General features: G+C 42.6%; 1 protein-coding gene and 1 long non-coding RNA gene across 9 annotated transcripts in view; one reads left to right on the top strand and one right to left on the bottom strand.

Annotated features, from left to right (window-relative positions):
- Positions 1 to 25,211, bottom strand: part of DYSF (dysferlin) — a 539,803-nt gene extending 514,592 nt beyond the window's left edge. For 5 of the 7 annotated variants that reach the window (XR_004540213.1, XM_033953401.1, XM_033953418.1 and 2 more), the window contains exon 1: positions 1,765 to 2,326. Coding sequence is in view for 6 of the 7 variants with exons in the window: in XM_033953401.1 (XP_033809292.1) it covers positions 1,765 to 1,858 (94 nt within the window). In the remaining variant the exon portion in view is untranslated. Of the gene's footprint in view, positions 1 to 1,764; positions 2,327 to 25,058 lie in introns of those variants that run through there. The other 2 variants (XM_033953409.1, XM_033953435.1) reach the window with 1 other exon arrangement.
- On the top strand, positions 1,245 to 23,040 carry LOC117364339. 2 transcript variants are annotated; one of them, XR_004540215.1, is made up of 4 exons: positions 1,245 to 1,352; positions 5,344 to 5,446; positions 15,379 to 15,549; positions 22,409 to 23,040. It is a non-coding gene; the product is annotated as an uncharacterized LOC117364339 (long non-coding RNA). The 2 variants fall into 2 exon arrangements; XR_004540214.1 differs by lacking the exon at positions 1,245 to 1,352 and adding an exon at positions 1,571 to 1,659.
- Positions 25,212 to 27,345: the final 2,134 nt, after the last annotated feature.

Genomic DNA, 27,345 nt, shown 5'->3' with positions numbered 1-27,345 from the left:
CCCTCTGTATCTCTATCCTTATTCAGAAGGTCCTGCTTACCCTTTCTCTTCTTTGTGTCACTATCTCCATTTTCAGCTTTCCCCCCTTTTCCTTTGTTAATGCACCCTGTAGCCAGAATCTTTCCACCCTCTCTCCACTCCGGCCCAGCCCAGTATGAAATATTTCCTTTTGTTTCTCTCCCCTCTCTCTTCTCCTCCCTCACCCACGAGTCCTGCATCTGGCCCTCTCCCTTCTACCTGCACCTGGCAACACCCCCCTGCTCCGCGGCTCTCTTAAGCAACTCGTCAGCAGCGGTGATCAAGACAAGCTGCCGACATCGAGGCCTTCCCTCTACGAGTCCCACCTTTGTGGAAAAAGGAAGTTGAAACAAGCGGGACTCGCAGAGGGTAGGCCCCGACGTCAGAAGCTGCTGCTGAGTTGCCGAAGAGAGCCGCGGAGCAGGGGAAGGGAGAGGGAGATAGGAAGGCTGTAGAAGCTCCGGAGCATGACACCGAACCCGGCCAGGATGATTTCTTTTTCAGGCTGCTGCTGCCGCTGCCATCCCCCACCCGAAATGACAAAAAACAGCCTAATGCCCGCGTCGGGAAATAGCCATGCTGAGCAGTGAGCTCAGCACGTACACAGATGAAAGCCTTGCTTGCTGATTGGTCCGGCGGCACGGTGGGGCGGGGCCGCCGGACCAATCAGCAAGCAAGGCTTTCATCTGTGTACGTGCTGAGCTCACTGCTCAACATGGCTATTTCCCGACGCGACGCCAGACTTGTAAGCTGCATCGCCAGAATTTAGGTAGGTTGTTTTCATCCCCGTGGGAGTCCCGTGGGCAAGGGGGCGTCCCCGTGGGAGTCCCGTGGGTCAGGGGGGCATCCCCGTGGGAGTCCCGTGGGCCAGGGGGCGTCCCCGTGGGAGTCCCGTGGGCCAGGGGGGGAACCCGCGGGATCCCCGCGGGACCCGCGGGATCCCCGCGATCCCCGTTCCCGTGCAGACCTCTAGTCTGTATGTCGAGTTGTTTACCCCATTTTAGTGTGTCCATAAATTGTAATAGTATATGTGCATGTTTTAAGCGATTATATCAAATTTTCATAAAAACTTGAAACTTTAGACAGCAGGAAAGCCAGGGTTCTGGGGTCGTAGCACGAGCCAGTGAGACAGTCAGGACCTCTCTCTGCAGGGGAGCTCGTTCAGATTGGGAGACTATACTCTTGGGAGTGGTTACTGTCTCGAGCTGGCAGACTTCCTGGATGTACAGATGTGTCAGGAAAGGGAAAAGGAAAAGCGTGAAAAGAAACACAATAGCAACGGCATGACTCAAAGCCTTCACACGAGAAAGGGCTCCTTCCAGAGCACCTTCCCGGTAAGATATGACTGTAGTATATATGGACAAGAAAAGCAGCCAAAAAATGCAGCTTCCAAAGCCAGATCATTTTCATTCCAAAAAAATGAAATTTGAAAATGCCTCAGATGCCAAGCCGTGCCTTTCCGCAAATGAGCTACAGTATATGATGAAGACCGTAGGGAAACGCCCCTTATCGCCAACTTGCAGCTCGCACCGGCCTCGGCTCTCTCTAACATCACTTCCTAGTCCCCGCGACCAGGAAGTGACATCAGAAGAGAGCCAGCCGGCTGCAGATGCTTCACGCATCTGGCGAATATTTCAACAGGTATTAGGGAAGGGAGGATAGGTGTCGGCGCCCCTGCCAAGACGGCACCCTGTGCAGTCTCCCCCCAATGTATCCATATTGTCACTGCCAGTTACTACTGCTCACCTCGAAAGCTCAGGCTGGCTACTGGATCGCTGTGCCGGTCTCTCTTTTCCAAGCTGGGCAGGTTGCACCCTCGTTGCAAGACACAATGCAGCATGCCACCCTGCCGTCAAGCTCCTCGCGGGATGCGGAGAGGCTCGTGGCTGACGCGCGCTCGGGGCCGGGTGCGCTGCAGTTACGCCTCGCGCTCTGACCAGGGCTCGAGAGTGATTAATGCGCGGACAGGCAAGCGACTTCTTCTCTCCGAGCTCCGCCTACTCGTTCTCAGTCCTCCTTGGGAATGAAGCTTGCAATTTTTGGTGGGGGAGTAATGAACGAATTTGCTGATTCTCCCGGATCCTCTTGGATGCTCTTATAGAAACATTTAAAATCAGGCTTTTTTTTTTTTTTTTTTTTCTTTGACTCGGTCATAAATATGTGGACTATCAATATGTTTGGGGTTTTTTTTTTTTATACCCTTTTTTAAAGAAATTCATTTAGATGTCAGTAAGGCAGTACAAGAGTCTCCTGCAAGCCAAGTCCCTCGACGTCTATCTAAAATCCTTCGCCTGTCGCGATGAGCCCCCACGCTGACATGTCGGTGTTGCCCCCCCCCCCCCCCCCGGCAGTGGGACTCGTGGCGCCTGTTTGAACTTTTACACCGGCACCCCTGAGCCTGTCGAAGCGCTCCCTGGCACAGCCCCTCTTGTTAGAAAGGCTGGAGAATGCCGCTCTGTGGTTGCGTTAGACCCTGAGGTTCTCCTGCTCCGGAAATCCCAGTAATCATCCGTGTCTTGCTTTGGGTGTTTTACAAGCCTTTGTGACCACGGGCTCTTCCCATCGGCTGCTTCTCATTCCGGCTGCCAATCGTATCAATGATAAAAAAAAAAAAAAATACAAACAAAACCTCCTCTAACTATAAACCAGTTTAAAGGAATCTATCTACTAGAAAATCCAGGTGGTCATTGATTTTTTTTCCCCCCAGGTAGGAATGCGATGGAAGGTAATACATCAGAATCACACTAAATCCTGTTGTTAAAAGTCCACCCTACTATATAAAGTTGGATTTTTACAGTATCCTTGGCGTGTTTACACCATGCGCTAGTCAGAGTCTCTGGGTCTGAAAGGGTGGCTGAGGTTTCATAGCAGAACCGACTTTTAGGTGTTTATTTCCTGAGATACAGGCTGCCTGTTTCTGCTGGAATTGTTCTTGGCTGCATACATCCAGATCAATAATTTCTCTCGTCCCCTTTTCCGTACTGGTGGCAATTTCTCTGATCGCAGCTCCTGTAGTTCTTTATACTGGGCTTTCCATGGAGTCTGATGCTCAAGGAGAGACCAAAAAAAAAAAAAAGAGTCGGGTATGCCAGACCCCATAACAAGGGGATATTCTTGTTCATAGCATGAGAATTACTAAATTCTTCAAGTCTGGTTGTACTACTTTTCTCACCTTTGCTCCCTCCCTATACAAAGAATGGCAAGTAAATCAAGCCAATCATTTAAGGCACAAATAGGAGCTGGCTACTGAGCAGAATTCAAATTTGTAATAAACCTTGTTTTCTGAAAGGCTTGCTCTTGATTGTTTTAGGAGCACCCAAAAATAGTGCTCTTATTTGTTTACAGATTGCATTAATGATCTCAGGGTAGCTGAGAATGTTCTCCCTTGTGGACAACGGAGCACATTTTTCATAGTCTGGCACACATATTTCAGATTTAGCGGCACCAGAGAACATTTTTCTTTATCTGCTGCATTCAGCAACAACCTCCCGTTCAGCTCTTGTTCTTTACACCAGTGTTCTTCAACCACCGGTCCATGGATCGGTGCCAGTCCACAGAAATTTCCTGCCAGTCCACAGGGCCGACATGTGCATCAGGCTCAAAACTGTGTTCAACTGTCGGTCCGCGGTGCGATCGATGCGTTGTTAATAAGATTATATTGTGTGTATATATGAAAAATGAATGGAAAAAATAGTGTTACAATTAGGACGATGGGGGCAGGGTCTGAGGTGGAGATTGGGTAGAGATGGGCAGGGTCTGGCCCACGACTTAGCCCAGTGTTCTTCAACCGCCGGTCTGCGGACCGATGCCGTTCCACAAAATAATTATTTTATTTCTGCTGGTCCACAGATGTAAAAAGGTTGAAGAACACTGCTTTACACCACAGGCATTTCATTCCAAATGAATTCATGAGCATTTGCAAAGTTTGTCTCTTATGGTTTTCAATATATGTCTTATTTCCGTCCCAAGTTGATATTTTTCTTTTTTTAAAAAAAAAAAAGGTCCCAAGATTTTTTTTTTTAAATGCACCTTGCTCTTACGTTTTCAAAATAGTGAACTAAGAGGAAGATTCCATAATATCGTCAGAAAAATCCAACGGGCCGTTATTGAAATGATGTAAAATAAGACGAGTCATTCTCAAAACGCGCATGCAAATGAGGTTCACACAGATTCGTGACTGTCGCTAAATTTACATTTGATGAGTTGTTGGTGATAGCGATCAGCACGTGTGCAGAATATGCCACGAAAAGAGGCATGTGCCGGGAAAAGCAACACCATTATCATCTTTGAGTCTCGTCACATATCTTAGGACAACATGGAAAGTGTGAGGATAAGAACCACTATTGTAGCAGAAAACAGGAGCAGTTCACAAATGCCTATAATTCACGGGCTTTTGAATTTTCTAATTTTTTAATGTCAGATTTTATCATTGGGCTTAATAAGTGCTCCTTTCAATTTTTCTGCTCTGTTTAATATGCATAGTAGTTGCTTTTTTGTTGCATGTATAAGAGAAAAATATTTTTAAAAGGCACAGAAAACAGATATAATCAAAAGGGGATTGATGATGAATTATATTACCCCATAAGGGACATAAACACAAAATATTAGTGTCCTCGGTGTATGAGGTCCCTTATATCTGTGTAATATCTAAAGTTGTTTTTTTTTAATTTTTAGTGAGGTTTCAAATAGTGCTATGGTTTAACTACCCCTCACCCTCTTGTTTTTTCCTTTTTTTCTACCAAAAATTGAAAATTGTAACTTTTACTCTTTCCCTCCCGACTCATGTTTGTATTTTATGAAAGTATACTGTTAAAATGTTAGTTTCTCTTTATTATTCTCTATTTTGATTTTGTACATCGCTTAGTATTTTTAATAAGCAATTCATCAAATATATTAATAAACTTGAAACTTAATAATAAGATTTATACATGTTGGTCATTTTTGATGTAATGATGAAATTTTATCATGAGCCACAGCCAGAAACACATGAGACACACCTATAATACGTGCTCTCAAGAAGTGTTCTTTTGCTCCTCCACCCCCCCCCAAAAAAAAAAAAAACCCTACTATAATTCATATGAATCTTGTAATTTTTTAATGTCAGATTTTATCATGAACCACAGACAGAAACACATGCCTGAGATATGAATTTCACAGTACCGGCACCCTTGGAGCAGTCAGTGATTTTTGGTCACCAAAACTGGCACCACACTTGGGGAATCACACGGCAATGATCGAGAATCACCCAGAATGCTCCTTTGAATACTGATGAACCCATTATAGTACTATTTTAATATTAATTACTTTGTTGTACTACATTTGCAGGGCAGAGTCGGAGACCACTAGAAAGCTCGGAAAAGACCGTGCGGTGAGCCGTTTTGATAATCGGCCTCTAAAATACATGCACGCGACCGTCGTTGAGGGCACGGTAAGTTTTGAGAAACTTCCTCAGAAAGTTACAGCACACTGTCATTCAGCTGTTTGTTTGTTTATTGGCAGGGCAGGATTAACCAATAGGCCAAGTAGGCACGTGCCTAGGGCCCGAAATGGTCAGGGGGCCCGATGAAGGAGGGCATCAACATTGTTTTTTTCTAAATGGTGATGGGTCCCTCCAGCATCGATCGGTAACATGCCCCCCCCCCCAAAAACAACAGAAAGGCAAGGGGAACTGTAATTGTGCAAGCGGTGCTAATTGCCCAAAGCTTCCCTCTGACGCAGCTTCCTGTTTCCGCCTGGGCGCATGGTGAGGTGGGGCGGGGCAGGGGGCCCAGTGTACTTGGGTGCCTAGGGGCCCTCTATTAATTAATCCTGCCCTGTTTATTGGGATTGATTAACTGCCTTTTCATGGAGAGATTCACCCAAAGCGGTTTACAATACATTGAATGAATAGTAATCAGGTACTCTTAGGTATTGTTGAACGAAGAGCTTCAAATTTGTCTAAAGCAGGGGTGTCAAAGTCCCTCCTCAAGGGCCGCAATCCAATCGGGTTTTCAGGATTTCCCCAATGAATATGCATGAGATCTATTTGCATGCACTGCTTTCATTGTATGCTAATAGATCTCATGCATATTCATTGGGGAAATCCTGAAAACCTGACTGGATTGTGGCCCTCGAGGACCGACTTTGACACCTGTGGTCTAAAGCATCACTGTTCTAGGGACCTGTAACTTTGAAACATTCAGCCTGCAGCTTTTCATGCAAATTTTTATGCTTGGGTGATAGGAAATGTTGTTTAGCAGGAAACGTCCAAATCAGATTTGGACCCCCTTTTTGAAAATGGCCCTCCACAGATTTTGAGCCCATATTTTATAGAATACCAGCATGCAGGGATCTCAAATTCCCTCCATGAGGGCCGCAATCCAGTTGGGTTTTCAGGATTTCCCCGATGAATATGCATTGAAAGCAGTGCATGCCCAGACATCTCATGCATATTCATCGGGGAAATCCTGAAAACCCGACTGGATTGCGGCCCTCAAGGAGGGACTTTGAGACCCGTCAGTTGTGCACATAACTGCTAATTGGTGCCTATTAACACCACTCAGTGCCAGTTATTGCTAGTTAACATAACAATGAGGTGATAACTCATAATTGATAAGTTACATGCACAAATTACTTTATTCTATAATTTGCATGTCCAGCTTTACACACTAAAGACTAGTTAATGACACCCAAATTTAGGCACCAATTCTCGCACCCAAATTTAGACACCAGGATTTAACTCTTGCTGAAACCGGATGTAATTCCTGATGCTCAATTTGGGCACACATTTGCAGCATTCTATAACACTATGCAAAAATGTCTAGAATGCCCCTGCACTGTCCATGGCCATGCCCTCTTTTGGGTGTGTAATTTTACAGAATAGTGTGTAGTAAGATGCAAGCGCAAATTCAAATTGCTAATTAGCATTTTTTTTTCCCCCATAAATCACCTACTTGGACGTCTAGGCCGACAGGATAGTCAACCCTCAGGATGCCTAACTTTATACTCCATTTTCAACCAAAGAAACATCCACATTGAAAACAGGGGAGATATGATTCAGACGTTCAAATACTTGAAGGGTATTAACGTAGAACAAAATCTTTTCCAGAGAAAGGAAAATGGTAAAACCAGAGGACATAATTTGAGGTTGAAGGGTGGTAGATTCAGGGGCAATGTTAGGAAATTCTACTTTACGGAGAGGGTAGTAGATGCCTGGAATGCGCTCCCGAGAGAGGTGGTGGAGAGTAAAACTGTGACTGAGTTCAAAGAAGCGTGGGATGAACACAGAAGATTTAGAATCAGAAAATAATATTAAATATTGAACTAGGCCAGTTACTGGGCAGACTTGCACAGTCTGTGTCTGTGTATGGCCGTTTGGTGGAGAATGGGCAGGGGAGGGCTTCAATGGCTGGGAGGGTGTAGATGGGCTGGAGTAAGTCTTAACAGAGATTTCGGCAGTTGGAACCCAAGCACAGTACCGGGTAAAGCTTTGGATTCTTGCCCAGAAATAGCTAAGAAGAAAAATTAAAAAAAAAAAAATTTAAATTGAATCAGGTTGGGCAGACTGGATGGACCATTCGGGTCTTTATCTGCCGTCATCTACTATGTTACTATGTTATCCAAATCTAGACCATTGGATGTGGGAGGGGCCAGCATTGTAATGGACTGGCTATATGGACATACCAACAGAGCAGCTGGGCACCTTAGAGTGCACTGCTGTGAACTTCACATAAAGGGTGCCAGATATACATCTTACCATATGCCCCTTATTATTTATGGTAAGCCCTCTAAAACTGCTACTACTATTATTTCTAGAGTATTACCAGATGTTTTCAGCGCCATAGAGTCAAAACTCCCCCCAAAACCTACTATACCTACCTGCCTACCACCCCAGTAGCCCTTGTGACTACAGGTGGCACCTATATGGCAGTATATTAGGGTTTTGGTGGGGTTTGATGGGCTAATAATAGTATTAGGATTGAATTATAAGACTAATTCTCCACCAATAAAATTTATCACTCTGACTTAGAGAAATATATTTTATAAATAAATCTTAATCAGTGGAAAATGCCCTGCCTGTTTAAAAACTTAGCTCTGTATATGATATAGATATATAGATATAGATATATTGAAGGACCGAGATTCAGAACATTTACAAGCAAACTGGAATTTTATTTCTTACAGAACAGAATTATTTATAAAATCAGGCAGGTAAAGCAGTTACAGATTAGGATCTTTGAACAAGGGAAAATGTGCCACAAGACAAGATATTGCTAAAGCAGAATGATTAATTTAGCTGGGTTCAAAAGTTACTCACAATGATTCAGGCCTTGCTGGTTGAAAAGTCCTTCAGTTACAGATGAGAACTCATAGCAGAGCTAGACACATGGCCTGGGAGCACATGGTCTATAGAGTTTCAAGTTTTATTAGGATTTTATATACCGCCTATCAAGGTTATCTAAGCGGTTTATAATCAGATAATCAGGAGATGTTGCAGCAAGGTGTGGTTCATGTCGCACGATGGTCCCCAAGAGAAGAGAGCACATGTTTCAGCAATGGTCCAAAGAGAAGAGAGAGAGACACATGGTTCCAGCAATAGTCCAGAGAAGAGAAAGAGACACATGGTTCCAGCGATGGTCCCAAGAGAGAGCACATGGGTGAATCTTCTGGTTTTATGGATGTTGATGGATTGAAATTTGGTCCAATGAGGCACCAGGAGCAATTATCCAATCCCAAGGCAGGAACTCGGGGGGCTATGTCTCCTCTTTGAGGCTGGCATTGCATCCAATCACAGAGCAGTATTTCAATTCCAGCTTTTTCCTCTGTTTCTAGTGCTTGATGTCATCTGATTAAATTTGTATCTGAGTGACTTAAGTTCTGGCTGCGCCTGGCAATAGGTGTACTTAACACTGTCTGAAGGCAGATGTCACAATCTCTCAGAAGCCAAGTTAGAAATACACTTTCAAAATTCAATAATTTGTTGGCTCAGGCAATAAATTTATAATTTAACTCCAGCAAAATTACACTTCCCCCTCCCCATTCACGGTTTCGGTAATCGCGATTTCACATATTCGCGATTTTTTGAGGAGGGGGAAAAAGGAAAAAAAAACCCATCTTTAAGTCTTCCCCCCCCGGCATCCCAGCCTTACCTGGTGGTCTAGCGGGCTTTCAGGGCAGGAGCGATCTTCCTACGCTCCTGCCCCGTGCAGATCGCCATTAGGAAATAGCTGTAGGGAGTTCCCGTCGTAGTCTCAAGAGACTACGGGAACTCACAGCAGCCATTTCCTAATGGCGATCTGCATGGGGCAGGAGCGTAGGAAGATCGCTCCTGCCCTGAAAGCCCACTAGACCACCAGGTAAGGCCGGGAAGGCGGGAGGGAGGCGGGGGTGGGTCAGAGCCGGATATTTGCGATTTTTTGCCATTCGCGGTCCGGCTCTGCCCCTATCCCCCACGAATCCGGAGGGAGAAGTGTAATCATATCATGCTCCAATAATAACACCATAGATGTTGTAGTTAGAGTGCATTATAGGTCTGGCTCCTTCTCTCTGTGGTTCACTAGCCCATCCATTTGATTACTTAAGACACCTGTGTGATGTTCTACTAGGCTTTCCCAAACCAAGTGCTGCTGTTTCATTCAGATCTTTGTGATGTGGGAGGGGGATTAGTGACCACTGGGGCAGTGTGGGGGATCATTACTTAATCCCTTCAGTGGTCATCTGGTATGTTTGGGTACCTTTGCGGCACTTAGATGCTTCTAAAACAAGTCTATCCCAAAGGGGCAAATTCTGTAAAGGACATCTAACAGTTTGGCCTTATTTAGACGTCCAGCAGCAGAACACTGAGTGCAAATCTATTAATCATAGATGCCCAATAGAGAATCATGCTCCGCGAATGTAAGAGCATCTATATAGTTTAGGCATGCTATAGAATCGCCTTTTAGGCATCGTATAGATGTCTTCACGTCTATAACGTTATCGTGTTTTAGCATTATGATGTCATTAGAACGGCGAATCTATGCTACTTTTTACATTAAAATTGTATGCAGTAAAATGGCATGCAGAAGGCAGCCAAATTTTATATTCAGCTACTTTATCATATTTCCTTCTGTCCTGATGGGCTCAAGGGGATTAAGTGACTCACAAGGAGCAGTGAAGGATTTGAATATAGGGTACTGAGGCTGTAGCTCTAACCAATGCACCACACACACCCTCGGATATTAAACCAATTCAAAAGCCAAGCTTATATCCTCTTGATGGTGACCCATAAAAAGCGCGCCAGACATTGGCACGCCGACAATCCTGCCCTGACATTTATGCTCAAGAACTGCCTATATAAGGATTTTCTGTGTGTTAGCATGCTGATGGTTTAACTTCCTGATAAGTACATCCTTACGTCTGTGGCAAGGTGTATGAGATCAGTAAAACTACGTCAACTAGCTCACCTTTGTCCACATGTTTATTCATGCCTTTAAAGAAAGGAAGCAAATTGGTAATGCAAGACTTCCCTTGGCTGAACCCATGCTTTGTCCTATTAAGCCATGTTTGTCTACATGTTCTGTAATTTTATTCTTTATAATAGTTTCCACTGGGGAGAGAGAATACCTACTATACATGGAATGTAATTCATCTTGAGGTGCTATTAAAAAGGTATGAGCTAAATTCAATCCAAAGTTTAGACTAGGCAGAGAGAATAAAAAATAGGTAAGTAAATCTACTCATAGCTACCAATTTCTTGCAATTACAGATCACAGAAGAAGCCCTAAGATTAAGATCTCACCACAAAATACACATAACAGTTGGATACCTTCCAGAGAATTAATTCAATTATTTGCCAATATTGAGTTAAAATCAGATGCTCCCGTTCTCCTGTGGTGCCAGCAGCAGCATTGTACTGCATGATGATAGGCTGTCTCCTTTATCCAATTGGATTTCCAGCAATGGGCAAGAGTGTCAATCAGCAAATTCAGTGTAAATAGAGATGACTTTAAGCACACAGCCATGATTGTTGCTGCTATCTAGTGACATGAAGAGAGAACTTCAGATTTCTCTTTTGTCCACCAATTAAAATCTGAATTGACTGCTTAATCATTACAAGCGGTATATAAATTTTCAATAAAGATAAAGCTATAAAAGTGGTACTGGTGCTCATTTTCAAAGCATATTTAGCTTTGTAAGTCTACGTACTTTGAAAAATGAGCCTCACTGTATTTCAAGTTTGCAGTTTTCAACTTGTTACAAGTCTATAATCGTTTTAATATGTATCATCAGGGTAAGTCAAAAAGTAAAAGCAAAATACGGCTTTAATAGAAGTAACTGAGCAATTGAACATGTCACTTTTTCACATAGTCCCCATGCAAGACGACACATTTGTTTTATCGTTAAACTAGCATCTGCATTCCTCAGAGAATAAGTTTTTCAGCTGCTGCCAAAGTCAGGTAAGCACTGCTTCCTTTACTTAATCATGCTTTGTATTTTGCTCTATGGGTTGCTGTGATGCACCCATGTCTTGTTACCCAAAGTCACAAGAAGATGCAGTGGGAATCAAACAGGGTTTCCCTGGATCTCAGGCCACTGTATTAACCACTGGTCTACTCCTCCACAAGTGATAATATGCTTTGTTCCCCCTTCTCATAAATTCAATTGTATTCTCTTACAGTACATACCGTATGTGCTCTGTATTAGCCCTTCCTTCACCTAAATTGTCAGTGTAAACTAGTTTGACCCTTCGATTGCTTTGCTATGTTCTTCTTTTTTTCAATCGCACTGTATGTAATTCATCTATTTGTTGTGAACCGCCTAAACTCCCTGGGTATGGCGGTATACAAAAATAAAATTATTATTATTATTATTATTTCAAGTTTATTTAAAATTTCTTATACCGCCCAATCAGCCTTCTAGGCGGTGTACAAATTTGTAGAAACAGAGGACAAACTTTAACTAAAATACAGGTTTGAGGTGACAATACATCACCAAACTATAACTATAAAAACTTTTAAAAACTATTAAAAACAAAGACAAACAAGAACAAAAGGAAAAAGGCAAGAACTACATTAGGCAAAGTAAAAGAGAACAATTAAAAAAAAAAAACAAGAGGGAGGGCTGCTGTTAAACTCAAAAGTATTTTCACTCAATTACCCTTAAAAGGACAGTTAGGCATCAAAGGCATCAAGGAAGAGAAATGTCTTTAGCTTCGCATTAAAGTTATTAAGATTTGATTCTTCGAGTAAATAATTTGGAATACTATTCCAAAGAGAGGGGACAGTGACAGAGAAGATAGTAGACCTTATTGTATACATAAACTTCAGTGACAGTATAGAGAAAAGGTTATTCACTGTTGATCTTAGGGACCTAGAAGGAATATATGGGGTAAGAAGATTATTTATAAATTCAGGTTGATTGTTTTGTCTAGTCTTAAATGTTAACAGAATAATTTTGTAAGTGATTCTGTGTTCCACTGGCAACCAGTGGACTTCTTGCAACAAGGGGGGTGACATGGTCGGATTTCTTTGCATTGAATATGATTTTTACGGCGGTGTTTTGTATTATCTGAAGTCTTCGTATTTCTTTTTTGGTTATACCTTTATAAAGGGCATTACAATAGTTGATGCATGAGATCACGAAAGAGTGAATCAAAATGTTCAAGGATGTGGCATCTAATAGTTTCGATAATGATCTGATCATACGTAGCCAATAAAAGCAACGTTGGACCACAGTACTGATATGAAGATGATAATTAAATTTGTTATCAAAAGTTACTCCAAGTAATTTAAGTGAAGGTACGGTTTTCATAGATTGAGATTTGAATGTAAGAGGGGTCTGGAAAGAAAGTCCTTCCTTGTTGGGAAAAATCATTACTTTGGATTTTTCAATGTTCAACGAAAGCATATGTATGTCCAACTAGGAGTTAATCTTTTCCAATTTTTGGTTTGTAAACTTTATTTCTGAAGGATTATTTAGATCTATCAGGTGTATTAGTTGGACATCACCTGCATAGGCAAACATTGTAAACCCGATAGATTGCCCTAATGTTAAAAGGGGGGGGCATAAAAATATTGAAAAGTAAGGGAGATAAAATAGAACCCTGAGGAATCCCTTAATCAGTTATAAATGAGTCAGATGATGTAGAATTAAACACTACCTTGGAAGAACGATCTGTAAAAAAAGATAAAAACCAGTCCAAGACCTGGTCTTTAATACCAGTTTCACTCAGACGAGACAGAAGAAGCTTATCGTGTCAAATACTGATGATAGATCTAAAGAGATAAGTAAAACAGACTGGTGGTGGTCAAGGTGATAGAGAATTTTAGTGGTCAATCCAATAAGTGAGAGTTCTGTGGAATGATAGACGGAATCCGGTTTGGTTTGGATGGAGCACTTTTGTTCTACAAAGTCTGAAATTTGGCGGAAAACTATCTTTTCTGTAAGCTTTGCTAAGAATGGGATATTTGAAATAGGTCGATAATTTGAAACCTCTTGTGAACACATTGTATAGTCTTTGATAATGGGATGGATAACTGCTTCTTTCCATACTTTTGGACTAGTACAGATCAGATTTAAAATATCGGGTCCAAAGGATGAAAAAAAACATTTTAGAAAAATTGGAGGAATGATCTCTGAATTGGAACCCTTTATGTTTAATGTGTTTAAAGTTCTCTGTGGTTCTTGAAGAATGGGTAGGGTAAGTTTTGAACATTTAGAGAGGGGGAGATGTATAGTTTCAGGTTTTTTAACAATGTCCACTGTAAAGGGGAAAGTGGGTTTAAGCTGGCAATACTTGGCTGAGAAATGGAGTCTCTAATTTTTTGAACTTTCTTGATAAGATAAGAGGCAATTGCTTGAGCTAATGGAGGTGAAGCTCTCAATTTGGATGCTGTCCTCTGTGTGGTTAATGATTTTGTAATAGAAAATAATGCAGAAGTGGTTTTAGCTTTTTTGATTTGTTTGGAGTAGTATTCCTTTTTTGAAGAGTCTTTCCTGGCTGTTTAAATCACTTTAAATATTGAAGAGCAACTTGAGTCAGAAGTGCCAAAGTCAACACCAGCAGGAGAACAGGAAGGAGACTCTTATGGAGAGGATTAGCCTGCAGATACTGAGATGAGGAATGGTACTGGGCAAGGGAATGAGAATAATAATGAAGGATTCTACAGAAGGGTGGTAAGACCTCCACGAGGGATGGGGAGAATTAGCTTCAAAGGACTATTTCCCAGACCTTTCCATGGACTTGGGATATGATCCACCAGGAATCTAAACCTACTGCTTCCTGGAAGAAACCTACTAACTGCATTAAAACCATTTAGCATGCTCTTTATGTGGCAGTGAAGCATGGAGCAAGGATTAATTTGATGGAGCAAAGAGAAGGATCAATATGGATACCACATTAATCAGAAAGGCAAAACAGTAGTGAGGTAACAAGTCCAAAAAAGATCATCTAATAGTAGAATTAAAAAGTCTTTAATATTTCCGTATAACAACAAAGTCCAAGGTACAGAACTGACAGTTGTGTTTCATCAAAACAACAAATGCCTATATCAGGAATCTTAATATCACTAATAGTATTTCAATGGCCTGATTGAAACACCAATGCAAAGCCAACAAAAAATAGCCAATGAGCCAGGATCTGTAACATGGAATGATTTTATAATTCTGCTTGGAGTTAAAATATGTAGCAGGATGTATGTAGTTTTGTTGGAGGTAAATTATGTAAGTTTGCTGGAATTATTGCCTGACCCAAGACAGGATGTGATTTAAATTATGGATTTATAGCAAAGTGAACTTCTATTTGAATTTAAGTTATATGAGTTATTTTGATGGATTTAAATTTAGACTTGGCCTCTGAGCCATCTGTTCAGAAAAGTGTTAAACACCCCATTCAACAGAGCACAAAAGAAAGGACTGAGCCATCACCTTCAGAAAGTGTTAAGTTCAAAGACATGGCCAGGGTGGATGCCAGAGCTAAATAGAACTCTACTACCCCATAATAGATGGTGTATCAGTGGAACAGGATGTAGATCAATAGAAGCCCTTCACACCAAATTCATCTCTGGACTATTCCAGTTTGCAAGAACAATAGAAGCTCATCACACCATTTAAACCACTCAGACATAGATTCACACCACATGCAGCAAGGACAAGTAACAATACTCTGTACTGGGACACCATTTTAAGCCAGTGTAATTCAATCATGACATTACCTAGAACCAGAGGGAATTGAAAGACTGCTCTATGATTGGATGCGATGCCCTGTTCTATGATTGGATGTGTTGCCCTGTCAGCCTCACGGATGGGAAAACTGCTATGCATCATGGGTCCAAAGACCTAGGATTCTATTTTTAGAACAGGTCTCAACCCTATAAATATGAAATGGAATCCTTTCTAACCTAGGGAAGATGTTCTCTCTCCCTCTGGAACCAGCATGGATCAAGCTGCAACAACAATTCTTTTCCCTGGATCACCAAGACTGGACACTCTCTTTTCTCCTGAGGATGGCCATGTACTTTCTGCAAACATGGGCCCTACCCTGCAGCCTTCTAAAGACTTTTTCTACCAGCATTTGTGAGTAACTTTAATCATTTAACCTTAGAGAAATTTTGTTGAGTGTATTCTGTTATTTTTGCTTAAAGGTCCTGCTTGATTTTAATGCTTTTAAATTTTCAGTTTGCTTATAAATGTTCTGAGTCTTAGTTCTTGAATATACTGTACACTTCTCCCTACGTATCTATGGGGGTTAGGGGCAGAGCTGGCCTGCGAATATTTAAAAAACGCTAATAATATTTGGGCCGGCTCTGACCCACCCCTGCTTCCTCCCGGCATCCCTTAAGCCTTACCTGGTGGTCTAGAGCACAGTTCTTCAACCGCCGGTCCGCGGACCGGTGTCGGTCCGCAAAAAAATCTTGCCGGTCCGCGAAGGACTCGGGTCCCCGCCGCAACGAAAAGTGCCGACGTCAGCTGACTTGCAACTTCCTGTTGCCGTCGCTGTGCCGGGACTTCTGCCTTCGCCGGGACTCCTGCAGCGTATGCTTCCTGCCTTGTCTTCGCACCTCCCGACCAGCAGCAGCAGCTCTGTATGCTTTTAACTTCGGTACAGAGCTGCCCCTAAGCAGTAGTTTAGCGCGGTTTCATGAGGCAGCCTCGGGGCCTTTGCTAGGCCGGCCCGCTTCGATGATGCGATGTGGGCCGGCCTAGCAGAGGCCCCGAGGCTGCCTCATGAAACCGCGCTAAACTACTGCTTAGGGGCAGCTCTGTGCCGAAGTTAAAAGCACACAGAGCTGCCGCTTGCCTAAAGACTCTTGGGCTGCTGAAGGAGGGCAAAGAGCAGCTGTCCTGGAGGTTTCCCTTCCTCTCACCTTTGGAGGTCCCTTTTTTTTTTTTTCTTCAAACGGCAACGGGCCCCAGCATGACATCAAGTAAGTTCCACTGTTCCTTGCAAGCAGTTATGCTCGGCCAAAGCTTCCCCTCTGACATGAACCACCCTCAGGGGAAAGAAAGTGACCCGCAAAGGTGAGGGGAAGGGGGGCAGATGATGGAAGTTGGGGGGGGGAAGAGAGAGAAGGGGCAGATGATGGAATGGAGGAGATGAGAGAGAGAAGGAGACAGATGATGGAAGTGAGAAGAAGGGAGAGAGAGCAGAAGGCAGATGGATGTCAGTTGAGAGGGGAGAGCAGATGTTGAATTGGAAGTGGGGAAAGAACACATACTGGATGGAAGGAGGAGCTAAATAAAGGGGGAAGAAAATAGTAAGATAATGGAGGGGTGAGGGAAAGGGGTGACAAGCTGTGGGTAGACACAGTGAAAAGAGAGAAACGGAACTAAATAGTAAAAAAGAATTTAATTTAGATGGAGGCAGAAAATAGAGAAGGAAGACCAGAGAAGAAAAGGGAAGAGAGAACAGAGAACAATATCAGATCTGAGTGGAGGAAATGAGAAGAGAGAGATGCTAAAAACCACAGGGGGGAGGGAAGGACAGAAATGCCAGACCATGAGGGGAACAGAAGGAAGATGATGTATGCCAGACCAAATTGGGGGGGGGGGAAGAGAAATGGCAGGGAAAGACAGACAGTGAATGGAAGGGGCAGATGCTGGACTGAAGAGACAGAGAAGGTTATCATGACGCTGTACGCCCTCACCTGGAGTACTGCGTCCAGCACTGGTCACCGTACATGAAGGAGGACATGGTACTACTACTCGAAAGGGTCCAGAGAAGAGCGACTAAGATGGTTAAGGTGTTGGAGGAGCTGCCATACAGCGAAAGATTAGAGAAATTTGGCTTATTCAGTTTTCTTGATAGTAGAGGGGATATATGTGAAGGGGAGGGGAGACAGGGGGTTTGTTGATCCTTGCTCTGTATTATTTGTATTTATAAAATGACAATTGTATAGAATATTGTTTCTTTTTATACTTTAATAAAATATGTACAATATAAAATCATAACTATTTGAGGCTTGTGCGGATGGGATCAGATGGTTTGTGGGACCGGGCTCGCGGGGACGGGGCGGCGATGGTTTTTAAAAAAAAATTTCAGTCTTAGTAGTTTGCCGGTCCACGAAATAATTATTTTATTTCCGCCGGTCCACAGGTGTAAAAAGGTTGAAGAACACTGGTCTAGAGGGTTTTGGGGACAGGAGCGATCTTCCTACACTCCTGCCCCGTGCAGATCACTCATAGGAAATGGCTGCCATGAGCTCCCGTCATAGTCTCAAGAGACCAAATTTGCCGACCCAATGTACAATACGGCTCACTGCATGATTTTTCATGCATTTATACATTCTCCAACTGCCATGCAAACGATCTCGTTACTATTATAATGAGATCATTGATATTAAAAACAGTCATCTAATCGAGGGCCTAACATTGCAAAGGCATGCACAAAATTTTGTGACCAGCAATACTGTCCCCAAAAACTGACAGGTCTGCTATATTTTTTATTTTCTTTTTCTGTGGGCACTGATGTATGTGTGTGTGTATATCAGCCCCATTTTAAAAAAAGGTTGAGCCGCCTCCCCCCTCCAAATGACTCCTGGAACAAAAATAGAGGCAGGAGGGATGCCCACTCCCTCCTGTCACTGCTAACCCCCCCCCCTCCAATATGCTGGGAACTACTTCCCTTTCCATACACGTTTCCCTTGGCCTTTGACTCCTCCCCTTGTATCCTGGGATACAGAGGGAGGGACCAACGGCCCTGATTGTTTCAGATGTCTAAGGGGAGGGGCCTGATGCATCTGAGCCAATCATAACCTTAGGCCCTTCCCTGTGCATCACATGATGCACCGGGGAGGGAAAGGTCCACAATTTTGAACTGGCGGGCCTGAGTGGGAAGGACTGAGCTTCTCTACCACTCCAACATCTATAGAAAAGTACGGGGGGTTGGGAGAGTGGCAGGAGGAAGTGGCAGGGGAAGTTTGGGGGAGGCACCTGGCATGGGAATGGGCATTCCTCCTGTCATTTTGTTACTGCAGGGGGGATGGGCATCCTTTCATCTATTTCTTCTCACGTGGGGTGGTGAGTTCGGCATAGCAGGAGGAAGTAGGCATTCCTCCTGATATTTTCACTGCCATGGGGTGGTGGTAGGTTCCCAGTGCTGGTTCGTCTGGAAGAGCTGTCATCGGGGGAGGGGGGGGCTTTTTTTTCCCAATGGGGAAGATATTGTGCATGTGTAATATGCACAGCATCTGTGCCCATAAAAAAAAAAGAGGTTAGACAGGTAAGCAGCTGATCTTGACCAGTCACATTTTTTTTGGATCATTAAAAGTGATCACTTTTGTAGTGCATTGTGAAACCATGTTAAAGCATCAGTCACTCTACTAGTTTACATGGCATTTTAATATTTATCAGCTTATTTGCATGGTCGGATTGGGGAATGAGCGATCGTGTAGAAAACCAAGCGGTGAGACGAATGCGATTGTTGCTAAAGCTGTTAAAACAGGTTTAGCGACAGTTGCTGGCTTTAGTGCATCTGAGCCCTAGTATCTAACCCTCAGTAAGCCTGGTTCTAAGGGAGAGGTTGTAGAGTCTCAGCATTAAAGATTGTTTTCACAGCAACCAGTGAACTACTGTCTGCCTCTGCCCACCCACTCCTAGGCTCAAATTACTCTTGTACTACTCTTAACAGCTGATCTTAATCTCCACAAACCAGAAACACCTAACCCCAAAACCAATGCAAGGAAGGATTCATATAAGAAATATACAGCAGTTTTACCATGCAAGTTCAACTGTTAGTAATTCAAACAAATCCTATGTTCCAAGATACTCAACTGAGAATAGCTTACACTAGAACAAAAAATTTAAAGGAAATTCTGAGTTCATCTTATTTTCCGAGATCTGATAGGGACATTAAAATTAATATAACAGGGCATATACAGTAAATGTGGTATTTGTAAGAATTGTAGGATTAATTTACAAATCAAGACTTTCATCAACCCTGTGAACAACAAGACATATGAGCTGAAACATTACAGTGATTGCAACAGCGAATACATTGTTGTATGTCATAAAATGTCCCAGCCATAAAATCTAAATCAGTATGACTAATAGACCTTTTAAGATACGATTAAATGAACATAGATCCTGTTTAAAAAAAAAGGCCGTGTAGAGGCACCACTTGTTAAACATTGTTATGAGTATCAACATAGTTTTGAGAGTTTTACAATGTTTGATCATTCACACTGTAAATAAAAACATCAGGGGAGGAGATTGCGACAGGATATTGTTGCAGAGAGAACAAAAATGGATCCACATGTTGAAATCCTTGCAACCTAAAGGTTTAAATTGTCATATAGAGTGGAAAGCATTTAAATAATTTTAAGCACAATCGCTTTAAGTAATAAAATCTAGTGCTTTAAGAAAAAAAGCAAGGTTTTTTCTGGTTAAGCTGCCACCTTTTTTTTTTTTTTTATCGTAGCATTAGGTAAAATAACACATCAGGCAATTGTTTGAAATATGGTAAATTGATGTATGGTTATACCTTTATTAACTTAAACTAAATTACATTCTGAGTATAACACAAACGTACATGTTATGTGTAGGATTTTGACGTCCTTTTGTTCCCCATTGTGATGTATGATTTGCTGATTGGTTGATGTTGACAGTGTCATTTTGAAAAAGCTGCTGCCTCTTTTTAAATTATAGCAGCAGAGGAGGGGGCGTGGCCATGCAGTGAGCAGGGAAGCTGTGTTTCTCCTGAGCTCTGTAGCTCTCCCTCTCATACTGCTTGTTTGATCGAAATTCTGCAGCACGATTTGACCTCCATACCCATCCGAGTGTCCAGCCTCCTCGTATGGACAAGTTTGTCCAGAAGAGCGACACCGATATGGCCACAAAGAGTGGAAAAAAGGAGGGGGCCCGCGGCAAGGCCCAGGCGAGTGTGGAAAGAAAAATGGTGGGCCATGCCAACGAGCCAGAAGCGGTCAGTGAAGCACTGGTGGTGCGGATTACTGAGGCTGTAGTTCTGGTGCTGGGCTCTCGGCTGGACAAAGTGAATGAAACTCTCACTACTTTGTCTACTGCAATGAGTGAATTTGCCTCCTGGGTTACCGAGGTGGAGAACCGAGTGAGCACAGTGGAAGACTCTCTGATAAATGTGCATGCGAAGCTAACTAGGCTGCAGACTAAACTTGTCACATGAAAAAAAGCTGGAAGATTTTGAAAATCGCTCACAGTGGAACAACTTACAGTTAGTGGGTATCCCTGAAGTTGTCTCGGCAGTGATTTGCCTGCCATTCTGGAAAATGGCTCCCAGCTGAGCTTCTTACTACTTCCACCTTGGGTCCCCTGCAGATCGAAAGAGTGCATAGGCTGGGCAGGAAACAGGACGGAGCTGTGTAAGGCCTTGAAATTGAATTTTTGTGTATCTCCCTTCTTGCCCATAACGGGGAACCTGGATTTTATTCCGGGGAGTGAGACTCATATTTTTCATGTTTGGCATACTAAGGGTATTAAGCGGGTGGGAGATGTTTTACATGAAAGTGGTCATATCCTCACTCCTTCAGAACTTATGTCCATTTTTTATTTGGACTCTTTGGATATGTTTGGGTATTTCCAGTTTCAACATTATATATCTAGCTTGGATAGATCTGCACTGACTGCCGCTATTTCTAACCGGTTGGGGCTATTATACTTCTACTCTTTTGGCTCTTACACCTGATACCCTCTCTATTAAGTTGGCGCGGGCTTGGAGCGAGGATTTATCTGTTATTATAAACTAAACTAAACTAAGCCTTAAGTTTATATACCGCATCATCTCCACATCATCCGATGTTATCTCTCAAGATTTTCAGCATGTTGTAGTGGTCTCTTGTAATATGTCTCAAAGGGAACAGGAATATAAGATTTTCCATAGAGCTTTTGTATCTCTCTGGAGGGCATTTCAGGCAGGGTTTGCTGAGCAGGATGCTTGTATCAAATGTGGTCAGGCGCGTGCCACATTGGGGCATCTGTTTTGGGCCTGCCCTAATGTGCAGCACTTCTGGGCTGGAGTATGGGCTTTTCTTGTGTCCTTGTTGCCCTCCCTGCCTGTTTGTATGCCCCTGCTTGCCCTTTGTTATGTTGGGAATGCTCTGGGGGGTTTGTCTGGTGGACACCGTCTTTTGGTGTTTAAGGCACCACTGTTAGCTAAGAAGGTAATCTTGGTGTTCTGGCGGGTGGCAGCTACTCCTTCTGTTGGCCAATGGAAACAATTTATCTTTGAACTGGCTGTACTGGAGCGTAGAGATGTCTCGGGTGGGAAGCTTGGAGGCTGGGAGAAAGTTCAGGATATTTGGGAAGTGTATTGGGTCTCCTTGCCACATAGGGCGTGCAGCCTTCTTAATTCGGGTTGGGGAGGGGATTCTGGATTAGTTGGTCATCTACGCTGCCCCCCCCCCTTCATGTTCTGTTCTTTACTTGCTCTTTTCTGTTGTTGCTAGGTTAGGCCTCACGCTTGGGGGTTTTTTGTCTACATCCAGTGTCACACTCAGGGATGGGGGGGATTAAGTTGGGGTGCTTGGGGGATATTGGATGAAATTTTTTTTTTTTAATTCCTTTTGGGTAGTGGTTATTGGATACCCTTTTGCGTGCTGTTCTACATGCCTTTTGCATGTATTGTTTCTGTGTCTTAGTGCACCTTGTTGATGTATATTTTCATCTATTGCTTTTTGAGCCTTTTGTGCCTGTACTCGAGTGCTGTCTACACCGCTTGTTTGATTGTTTAACTGTTGCTCAATAAAAAGATTATTTAAAAAAAAAAAAAATTATAGCACCAAGTGAGAATGCATCAGTGAAAGCCCAAAAGTTTGGCAATTTGATGCAAGGTAAGAATTTCATTTATATTTTTCTAAAAAATAATATATAGTAAGGATTTCACTATATTAAATTTTATGGATAACACAAATCCTAAATTTAAGCACAGGTTTTTTTAAATGCTCTTTTGATATCATTAAAGGTTGTTCTACATTTGGAAGCTACTAAGGAATATTAGAGGAGACTTTGCATTGATATGATATTAACCCTTGACGAAGCCGAAATAAGTGAAACGGCAGAGCTCCCATCAAGTTAAGTACCTTTTTGAAAAGTCTCTTTTTTGCAAAAACTAAATGATAATAAGCAGCTTTAGTGAGTGAATATGAACCGATGATGTTCAAATTCCATTAAAGATAACCAGCACAATATGGGTGTTTCTGAGGTTCATCACTCATGTGTATAAACAATATCTATATGACCTGTTTCACATATCTTGGCTCAGTTTTGAGAATGAGATATTGGCAACCAGTTGGCATCCTTACAGAGAAGGATCACGTGATCAAATTTTCCTGCACCAGTGATGTTTTATTGCTGTATCTATGTAAAATATAAGAGGAAATAAGCTTGCTCTGACCTGGATGTCTCAATTCTATTTTAAAAAGGGACTTTTTGACAATTAATAGCCAATTGGACAGGGGATTTTTAGGATCTCCTTACAATTAGAATATGCCTGTCATATTTAATTGATAAATTAATTTCCTTTGATTTAACCAGTTTCTAGAATGACATTTTAACCTGTCTTTTATGTTTTTACAATAAAGATGTTTCACATTATTTTATGCTAATGGAGTGGAGATAGTAAAAGCACACAGTAACTTGAATGTTATACTCCAAAAATTCAACAACCAATGTTGGGGCAAGCAGAAAGAATGGCAATATGGTTAATATGAAATATGAGCAGTCCTAATAGAAATACAGGCAACTATGCAGTTGAGTCAAGATATGCACAAGATTAGAAGACCAAATGTACTGCAACAGCCCTCCTAATATTGGTAGCTATTTAGATTAGGCTACAATGATAGATTTAAACTAGCAGCTGGGTCCATCTAGCAACCTGAGTCAACCTGGAACTTGGGAGACTAGATATGTGGGTAATGGCAATGCCAATACTGGTTGCTGTTTAGATTACTGTATTTTAAAGCTTTGTAGCAGGACAGAAAATGAGAAGGTTGCTGGGTAGGCACATTTGATTCATTTGGATATCTAAAAATTTAAAGTCCAAATTGCTTGAATGCACATATACCTGCCCATTGACATGCATTCCAATGTTGGGTGTGAACCAAATGAAAGGTTTATTATGCTCATCTACCCAAGATGGTAGTGCAAAGGAGGGCTATGACAAAATCTGTGATGCATAAGGAAAGATATCCTGGTAGCACAGAGGGAAGGCACTGCTGACATAATGGATAGAAAACTGACTTTCTTAGCCATTATCTATGAAGCAGCTGTGATCTCTCAATCGGGATGTCAGAATGTTTCCTCTGAAGGACTTTCTGATCTTTTTCAAATGCTCCCAGATAAAGGCAGATAAAACAGCTGGTGATACCCTGTATAAACCAGCTGATGATACAGAATGGTGTCTATTTATAGTTTAGTGTACAGTGCCTGGGGTTTGCAGCTCTGTACATATTCACAAAGCATGATGCCCAGTTTTAAGAATGAGTTGTTCTAAGATCCAAGAGATCTGGGCAATTTTTGTTAGCTCTATGCTGTGAAAGAGAAGTTAGTAAGTAGTTAGCAATGTGATAAGGTGAATGGTAATACGTAATGTATTCCCTTGTCGAGGTGGATTTGTAAGAGAGGTTACCCTAAGCGTAGCTACAACATTAGAGGAAAATAAGAACATGACAAATAAATTGCACTTTAAAATGCACCTGACTTCTAAACAATTTATGAAGAACTCTGCGTTTTCCAGAAAATTATTTAGGCAGTGGGGGATGACTGTTCTTTCCACCCCTTCCCAGAAAGTAATCTATTCTAATTTAACCTTTTGCTCCCTCCTCCCATGGCAAGTAGCACCACTTACAACACCAAAGTTAAAATAAGAGAACAACAAATTGGTGGGGGGGGGGGGAATAATTATATATACAGCTTGGAAAAAAACAAAAAATAATTTGGGATTTCTAGAGGGCAATTCTATAAGTGGGGGGGGAACATCTATTTTATAACATCATCTGGGCATCCAGATTCCATTCTACAACAATATAAGTCAAGGCAGGTGTTAATGGGTGTGCCCAAGTGCAGTATATAATGTGCATAACTTACAGTAATCTGTGCATATAAATCACTGCCCTGAACGTTCCCCTCCCTTGCTCCACCTACATTTACACCCCTTCAGTTGTGTACTTGTGTGCGCTCTTACAGTGCAAGTGTCAAGCATGGCAATATGTGCTGTGTGCTTACAGATGCAAGGCATGCGTAATTGCATGCAGTCAGTTATATAGAATTGCCTTTCCTATGTAATGCTGAAGAGGGAGAACAGGTCACAGAGCTACGCTCGCTCTCTCTATAACACACCGCAGGTTGGGAGAGTAGTACAGAAACCCGCAAATCAAAAACACCCACTTTCAGAAGTTAGAACATCATTTTCTTCTGTTTATCCATGCACATTAACACATCCCATCTTGCAATATGTCAAGGAAAACACTTTCCTCCCTACTCTGCATTAAACTAGTAAAGGAAAAGTCGGAGAGACTCCAGTTCTAGCAGCAGCTCTGGCTGTAGCTGTTGTGCCGCTCCTCCCTTACTGCAGCCTCTCCCCTTCACAATCTCTGGCTTTTTCAGAAACTTACCATTGAACACCACTGAACAATAGCAGTCACTGATGTCTGTGTCTGGGGTCTGAACATTTTCAGCATGAAGGATAAAAACCCTAAGCATTCCTTATGCCCTAGCTGTTTTCTTGCTTCTTGTCTCCCCAGTCAGACCTGGACACTGCAGACAAGCAAGGCACCAAGATGGTCTATTCCAACTATAGCCAGGACTCCCATCTGTTACCTCACCCATATGAGTGACTGGCACATTTGTTAGTGCATGCAGGCAGAGTCTTAAAGGAGAATCATCTCCTTTTTTTGCATTAAAAAAGAATAAAGCTATGCTTTCTGCTTAGCAATAACCATGCGTGCACACTTGGCATTTGCATGTGTGTAGTGTTTTAGAAGCCATTGACAGATTCTTTACTGTTCTGGGTTTGACTGATTTTAAATCAAAAAAGTTCTAAATGATTGAGAAAATGATTTTAATTTTAGTTTTTTGCACTGGTTTTTGGATACCATTTTGAATTCACCTTATGCATACTTTTATAAGGAATTTTTATGACCTATGATCAAAACACTTAGCTTGAAAAGTATTAGCAAAGATAAGAGGTTAGAAGTACTGAGGTATTTTCTCTTCATTTGCATTTTTCATGCACTGTTGGGCAAATGTTCATTATTAACTGTTGTGTCAATATTTTTTTCTCCCCAAGCCAGTGTTCCTATTTTTTTAAAAAAGGGCAAACCATATCTAGTCTGCCTTATATTATTGCTTCAGTGCTGTGAAAATCAGTTGATCTTTGGTGGCTTTCTCCTCATTTCTTTCATAATCAGGAATCATCTGTGCTGCTCTGCGCCAGCTTAAGATATGATTTAGGTGAGGCACTGGCTCAGGGCACCAAACACCAAAGATCTGCTTCCCCAGCTTACCATTCAGTGGAAACTGCTGGCAAAATTAGATTTAAGCATGAGGGCAAGTACTTCCTGTTCTCATATTTAGATCTCTTAACAGTGGTGTAGCCATGGGTGGACCTAAGCTACATCTATGAGGTAGCTAGTGGGGATTACTAAGCCCCATCAGCTAAAAGCTCTCAAAACCTCTCAGCGTATCTTTAAAGGGCCAATCTTTGGCACCAGTGTGACAGATCCATGTTCACACCAGCCCGTCTTACTTCTGATGCAACTTTCTGTTTGGCTCTTCAAAAGGTAGGCAGCAGCAGTGGATAGGATGGACCAGATCTCCTTGTCTCACTGGGATAGGAAGAAATGGGACACCCAACTGGGGTCCAGGCCCTCCCAAAATTGGGTCTGGCTGTGCCCCTGCTGTGGCAGTGCAGGAAATCTGAGGTGCCTTAGCACCCTTTTCCTCAGTGGACCCTCACATTCCTTGTGGTCTGGTAGGCCTGTGACCCCTAAAGACCTGACATGGGGCTAAAGTTTAAAACTGCCCCTATATCTTTCAAACCGCATCCATTCCCTTCCCCTCATATCACCCTAACATCCCTTTTAGGGATCCCAGGGGTAAGAGGGCAGGAGAAATCTCTACTCACACTTGCCCCAGTGACTGCCTTCTTCAAAACGACACCACTGACTCCCCTAACAGTACTACTGCTAAGGGATTCAATTCCACAAGACTACCACTAGGAGTCAGCAGTGCCATTTTAGAATTCAGCAGCTGTTGGAACAGAAGGATTTCTCCTGCCTCTAATGCCCCTGGGATGTCACGGTTGTGATGGTGAGAAGGGGGTGGCCTACCTAGAAAACTGATATGAGTAGGTGGGAAGCTGATACAGGAAGAAAGTGAGGAGGGTTGAAAGCTGGCCACATATGTAGGGTTACCAGACGTCCGGATTTACCCAGACATGTCCTCCTTTCAGAGGACTGTCTGGATGGCTTTTCAAAACCCAGCACTTTCTCTGGGTTTTGAAAATCTGGTACAATCGGACCAAGTCTGGTGTGCATCTGACACACGTATGCATGCAGATGCATTTCAGACTCGGCCTTGAGACAAGGTTTACATGGGGCAGGGCCACATATCCTTTACCACACACAAAATCTGGTAACCCTACACATATTGGGAGGGGGTGGCTGGATAGGAGCTGATATGGGTGGGGATAAACCCCAGTTGGAAGTATGCTAATATGGGTATGTGTTGTTGGGGGGAAGGGGAAGCTAACTGGAAGGTGATCCAGGTAGAGCACATGGGTAGGGAAGGACATCAAAGCAAAAGTTGGTTTAGGGTGACACAACCCCTTGAGCTGGCTCTGCTGCTTCTGTCTTCATCACCTCTCCAGGAGCCACTTTTTGGATATGTATTAGCTTCCCT

The sequence above is a fragment of the Geotrypetes seraphini genome, chromosome 1 (genome assembly GCF_902459505.1).
Source record: "Geotrypetes seraphini chromosome 1, aGeoSer1.1, whole genome shotgun sequence".
NCBI lineage: Eukaryota > Metazoa > Chordata > Amphibia > Gymnophiona > Dermophiidae > Geotrypetes > Geotrypetes seraphini.
Note: the sequence above shows the minus strand (reverse complement) of the source record. Positions and strands in the feature narration are given on the sequence as shown.